The following is a 6,374-nucleotide window of genomic DNA, read 5'->3' as shown; positions in this document are numbered from 1 at the left end:
CCTCTTCGTCTCCGACAGTGATGGTAGAGGCAACCTATGTCTAAAGTCCGAGAGCTTCCCTTGCACGTTTTATATATTTTTACCTCTTCCACTTAGCTTTATGGATGGTTTCAATATATTTCCATTTCCAGTTAGTTCTCTCTATTGTTAACCCATTCCTTATATTTGCCACTTCAATATAATATTTAATTCCTGTAAGTTTCCTTTGGTTCCCCTTTAAAGCTTCCATCTCTCTCAATCAAATTATAGTTATTTATTTTTTATTTGTGGTTCTGGGGACTGAACTCAGGGCCTTGTGCATGGGAGGCAAGCACTCTACCAACTGAGCTTCATCCCCAGGCCAATCAAATTACATTTATTTAAAAATATTTTATAACTGATTATCTATCATAACCATTTGAGGGACTGACTCCTTTGTCCTGTTTTAGGTCTAATTTTTCTCTTTTTAGTGGTGTGTTTCCTTATGTATTCTTTAAGTTTGGGTTAAGAGCTTAGAATCACTAGAAGCCTGGGATTTTTCTCTTCAGTGTTGTGTAAGCACTGAATTTTATTTTCTGTCTCCCACAAATAGGCCATTACAACCAAAGCTGTAGGTCACCATAGATTCTTAAGGAGACTTCTTGCTTCAACATCTACTGTCTTCTCTAGATTCATGATTGGTCACCAGTTTTGACTTTGAAGGATTTCTCTTACATTTTTTAATATGTGCTATCCCGTTAAAAATATGAATTTTTCTTCATGGCTTCCTAGAGAATTGTTTTTAAGGATCTCTTGGAACTGTTCCATTAACATGTGACTGAAAATGGATGTGCTTAGTGTCTAGTTTAGATCAGGAGGCTCGTGTAATAGAAGACACAGTTTTGTAGATAGGGCCACCGACCTACAGAGTGAGCAGACAATTAGGTAGAGATTTATGACTGACTAACTGCTGAGCTATTGAGGGAGGAGGAGGGAGGGTTGAGTCATGGTGGGAACTGTGGACAAGACAATAGTAAATACAAAGAGATTTCATCTACTGGAGACACCGCATTGATGTATTAAATCATATTAATGTTGATATCTACTATCCAAAGGAAGATACAGACTTCTAGGTATCAGAAATGGAGTAGGAAGTTCTATTTCTGAATGCAGAGATGGTATTTTAATGTATTTCTTGTAGTAAGACTAAAATATAGAGTGGCATTTGGGATTTCGACTCCTTTTAGGTGTCTGAAAATCAGCCTACTGCCATGGTCAGAGGCTGAGGAGGCACTGACCACTATTTCAAGGGGCCTGCAGTGGATCAGGAGAGGCAGGTGGAAACTGAGAATGAGCAGCTGTGGGATTGCTTGGGGATAAGACCTGTAATTTTTCAGAGAGACAAGTTATAAGAGTTCCAAAGTCTGATTCTGAGCTGTGGTCCTTGGTGAACTAGGAAGTGGAAACTGTGGATACTGAAGATGAATTCCCAGTCTATTCCCACCAATGATGTCTACTAAGTTTAGGAGGCAATGCAATGTGATTATAAACAATGGGAGATTTTACTTGTAAGGAAATTGAATTAGCCAGGAATGGTGTCGCATGCCTACAATCCCAGTAACTCTGAGGCAGGAGGGTCACAAGTTCAAAGGCAGCCTCAACAACTTAGCAAGGCCCTAAGCAACTCAGTGATCACTGAGTATTGTCTCTAAATAAAATATAAAAAAAGGCTGGGTTGTGGCTCAGTGGTCGAGTGCCCCTGAGTTCAATCTCTAGTACAAACACAACAACAACAACAAAAGGAAATTGAATTAACTGAACTGTTAAGTTTAAACTCTTCAGTATTGAAGCAATATCCATGAACATACCTAAATAGGACTTTCTGATACCCAGTGGGAGAAGTTTTAAAACAAGAAGTGGTAAAAATCGAGGAAAACAAATAAAATCATTGAAACAAAAACTTTCCTACAGAAGCATAAACAAATGATAGATTGGATAATGCCATATATATGTGATTGTAATTTTAACCTGGGGATATGTGAGATATACTGAAATTACAGAGCGTAAGATTTTGTTGAATTCTATCAAGGCAAAGGGAAAGAGAGCCTACCTCTAGACAATATTGCAGAAAGGCTGTAGGCAAGAAAGGCAAATAAACATTTTTTAAAACACTAAAATGTGATCACTCTTTCCCCCTTTATTTTTCTCTAGCTTCTGCATATGAGAGAAAACATTTCATCTTTGACTCTCTGACTCTGGTTTATTTCACTTACATGATGTTCTCCAGTTCCATCCATTTGCCAGCAAATAACATAGTTTCATTCTTCTTTATGACTGTAGACACACACACACACACACACACACACACACACATATACGCAAAATGTGTACATATACACACATCATATTTTCTCTCTCCACTCCTCTGTTGATGGGCACCTGGGCTGGTTCCATAACTTGAGTATTGTGACTTGCTTTGCTATAAACACTGATGTGTCTATATCCCTATAGTATGCTGATATTAGTCTTTTGGATAAATATCAAGGATAGTTGGGTCATATGATGGTTGTGTTCCTGTTGAGACTCAAATCTCCATACTGCTTTACACAGTGATTCTACTAATTTGTAGTCCCACTAACAATGTTTGAGTGTATTACTTCCTCTACATCCTTGCCAGTATTTATTATTTTTTTATTCTTGATGATTGCCATTCTATTTGGAGATGAAATCTCAATGTAGTTTTGATGTACATTTCCCTGATTTCTAGGGATGTTGAACATTTTGAACATTTTTTTTCATGTTGGTTAGTCGTTTGTATTTCTTCTTTTCAGAAGTGTGTTTAGTTCTTTTGCCCACTTATTGTTTTTTTTGTGATTTTTTTGAGGGGATTAAGCTTTTCGAGTTCTTAATATATTCTAAGTATTAATTCCCTGTCAGAAGAGTAGTGGTAAAGATTTTCTCATTCTGTAAGCTCTTTATTCATGCTCTTAATTTTTTCCTTTGGGACATCAGTGGAATGGAAGAAGGGAATTGAGGGAGAAGGAGGAGGGATGGGAAAAGGGAGGAACTGTGGAATGAAATTGATCATATTATGCTATGTACATATGTGAATATGTCATAGTGCATTCTATCATTATATATTATCTATAAAGCAACTGATTAAAAAAGCTAAAAATAAATAGAAAGTAGACTAATAGAGAGGAAGTGGAACAGGGGAGAGAGGAGCAAAGGAAAAGTGGAAGTACTGGGTATTAAACTGGAACCAATTATATTCTATGCATGTATGAGTGTCAAAAATGAACCCCACTATTACAAGGCAATAATAAAAACCTTTAAAAATCAAGGAACGCAAAATGTAAAATAAGACAATTTAAAAATATACTACAATAAGTAGAAAAGTCACATATAAAAGGAATAACAACTTGATTGGCAGACTTTTTATCTTGCAACCACAAAAATGGCAATAGGCGAATATTGTTCAAGGAGTTATATATCATTTTATATTTAAGAATGAATATGTGATAATGGCATTTTTTTCTTTTTAAAATTTATTTTGCATTACAATTCTTAATACACCACTATACAATAATTTATCATATCTCTGATTATATATAAGGTGTGGACACCAAATTGAAATGTTCATACATGAGTAATAATGGCCTTTTCAGGCATACAATACTAAGAGAGTTTATCATGCAAAACCATGTTCAAACTTATAGAACCAAGATAGTTTACCACACATAGGACATGGTGGAAATAACTATTAAAGGATATTCTTCAGCCAGATGAAAATTGAGGATAGACTGAATGAGTAGAATGTAATCATTAAAAGGTAATGTATGAAATATGATATGTCAAGAGCTATGTAATGCTTTGAACAACCAATAAAAAATAAAAAAATAAATAAAAATTACGACATAAATACAAATAATTATAATATACCAATAAAATGTGAAAAAAATGAAAAAAAAAAAAGAGATGAGGCACTCTGGGTTTCTTTAGAGAGTGTTGCGTCCCGGTACAAATAGGAATGAATAGTTTTATGCTAGAAGACCTTTTCAATTCCAAAATAATGGTTTTTGCCACCATTAAAACCACAGTTGGATGGAGGTTGAGGGCAATAAAGTTGGACACTGTGAAGCTTCCTTTGGCCGTACCCTGATTTGCTGGACAGATACCCGATGCTCAAAAATGACGACTTTTGATGGAGAATTTTCCATCAGCCACTGATAATAAACACCTTGAAGCAGTTTTAAAAATAAAGAATAAAAAGATAGGAAAGAATTGGTTATGTGGGGTTGGAGCTGTAGCTCAGCAATAGAACCCCTGCCTAGTCCATGGAGGCACTGGGTTCAATCCTCAGCATCACATAAAAAATAGATGAATAAATAAAATAAAGGTATTCTGTTCAGCTACAACTAAATAATTAAAATAATTAGTAAGGTTCGCTGGTCAATCTGATTAGTTACTGAAGTTTTGAAATGAAATGACCCTTTGACTTCAGTTTTGTAATATTTTACTTTATAGAAATGAAGCAAACACGGTAATAAATTAACATTTCAAATGTTACAAGTTTTATTTACATTAGAAAAAAATCAGGGTACAATTTAAATGGTAGAAAACACTGTGGAATAGCAGTAAAGCAAACATTTCCATCAGTCTATTGGTTTAAATCACCAGATGAATATATTTAAAAAATATATTCCAATGCATGTTGACAACATCTGATAAAATTCCACAAAAATCTCATTTACATTAAGAAGTAAGATTGTAAGAGAATTTCTTCAACAGGTTAAGAGACTGCTGAGAACAAACATCATACAATCAGATGTAGCAACCATCATACTGTTTGGCAGTTCACTGGGGCAGCAGCTGGAAAAATCAAGAACTAGACATGCTATGGCTGAATGTCTTCATAAATCCATGGGAAAACACAGAAGGAAACTCACAGCAGAAGAAATCCAATGATTTCTTGGTTTGGGGGAAAAAGAGGGGAGTGGTGATATGAGTTAAAAAGTGCATTTTGAGAGAAAACAACGTCTACAAAATGCAGGGAAATGGTGTGTGTGTGTTTAGAGAATGATCCTGTGAAGAAGTCTCCAAAATCTGAAAACACAGTTTTTGGTTTCCCTGAAGATTTTCCATTTCCAAGATGAATTGTGGAGTCTGCCTTCTCTTCCTGAAGTCTTTATTTCCTTACAATCCGGTACAGAAAAAACAATTGTCAGCACAGAATTGCTGACTATTGAGGGGCTCTGAGGATCCAGCATGCCCCCCAGGAGAGTGTCCAGGAGTTGGGTCCGGTGGTGGGGTGGGGAGAAGTTCCTTTCTTCCTAGAAGAGACATCTGCAGGCTTTGCTCCTAGGGCGTGGAGAGCACTGAGGAGGCGCCTGGGGACTTGAACTTGGAGAGGGAGGTAGAGGTTGCAGCGGTGAGGTGGGGAAGGGCCTCAGAAGGTGGAAATCCACGTCGTAGGCGGGATTAGAAGAGCGCCTCACTGGACTAGGGGTGGGGGCCCAAGCAGGGAGATATGGGATGGGCCCCCGCGGGCCGGCTGGAGGGTCCATCCATTGCTCCTCGAACTCCTCTATTTTTCTGACGATCTCTGGCATAAATTCGCAGAAGAATCCCTGCTCGACGACCCTGTTCTCACCGAGGGGTCTCAGGAAGGCGCCCAGTTCCGGGTCTTCAGGACAGTCTCCCTGGCCTCCTGGGCGTTGGTCGGTGGCTCCCACGAGGCCCTCAGGGATCAGAATGAGGTTGTGTCCTTGGAGATTCACTTGCAGGACCGAGGATGGCGCAGGCTGTAGCACCAGGTGGCCGTCGTCCATGGGTACCTGTAAGGAGCAGCCCGCTGCCAGAACCACCACGGAGGGGAGCGCGGTGGCGTTGGCTGCTGCTGCTGATGCTGCAGAGTTTTGCAGGGTGGGTGCCGCCGGGGGCTCTGCGGGGTCTGCAGGGTCGTCTAGTCGGCGGCGTTTGGCAGGACCAGGTCCTCCAGGCTGTGGTCCCCCCCAGGGCGCGGGGCAGGCGCTGGGGCTTCGTGGACGAATGCCCACCATGTCGATGTCGCTGTGGTGGATGCTCCCGTTTCGGGGCAAAGTGAGTGCGGGGCACAGGTGGCAGTTGCTGCGCGCAGTGACAGTCGGGTCAGGAGGATAGGTGAGGTGCGCTAAGCTTTCGGGTGGGCCGCAGTCCTGGCTTCTGTGGATCTGCGCCCTCTGCTGTGCTTGGCGTCTGGCTTTGGAACCTTGCTCCTATGCACTGACCCGGATGCGCCCTGGAGGGCCAGTTATATTGCCTGAGCAACCCAAGCTCCATTGTCACGCTAAGCCCCGCCCCTACGGAGCTCCGCCCCTAGATGGGAGGAGTCGGCTGGCTAATAGCTTTGGCTGTGGTGGGTCTCTGTGGGGAAA

General features: G+C 40.3%; 1 protein-coding gene across 1 annotated transcript; it reads right to left on the bottom strand.

The window, feature by feature from the left end:
* Positions 1-5,291: 5,291 nt before the first annotated feature.
* LOC143407933 (proline-rich protein 23C-like) lies at positions 5,292-6,020 on the bottom strand. Its single transcript, XM_076867067.2, has one exon. The coding sequence runs from the start codon at positions 6,018-6,020 to the stop codon at positions 5,292-5,294; it is 729 nt and encodes a 242-aa protein (XP_076723182.2).
* Between the last annotated feature and the right edge of the window lie 354 nt (positions 6,021-6,374).

Source organism: Callospermophilus lateralis, chromosome 10 (assembly GCF_048772815.1).
Source record: "Callospermophilus lateralis isolate mCalLat2 chromosome 10, mCalLat2.hap1, whole genome shotgun sequence".
Taxonomy (NCBI): Eukaryota; Metazoa; Chordata; class Mammalia; order Rodentia; family Sciuridae; genus Callospermophilus; species Callospermophilus lateralis.
The sequence above is the reverse complement of the archived record's forward strand: the minus strand, read 5'-3'. Positions and strand labels throughout refer to the sequence as shown.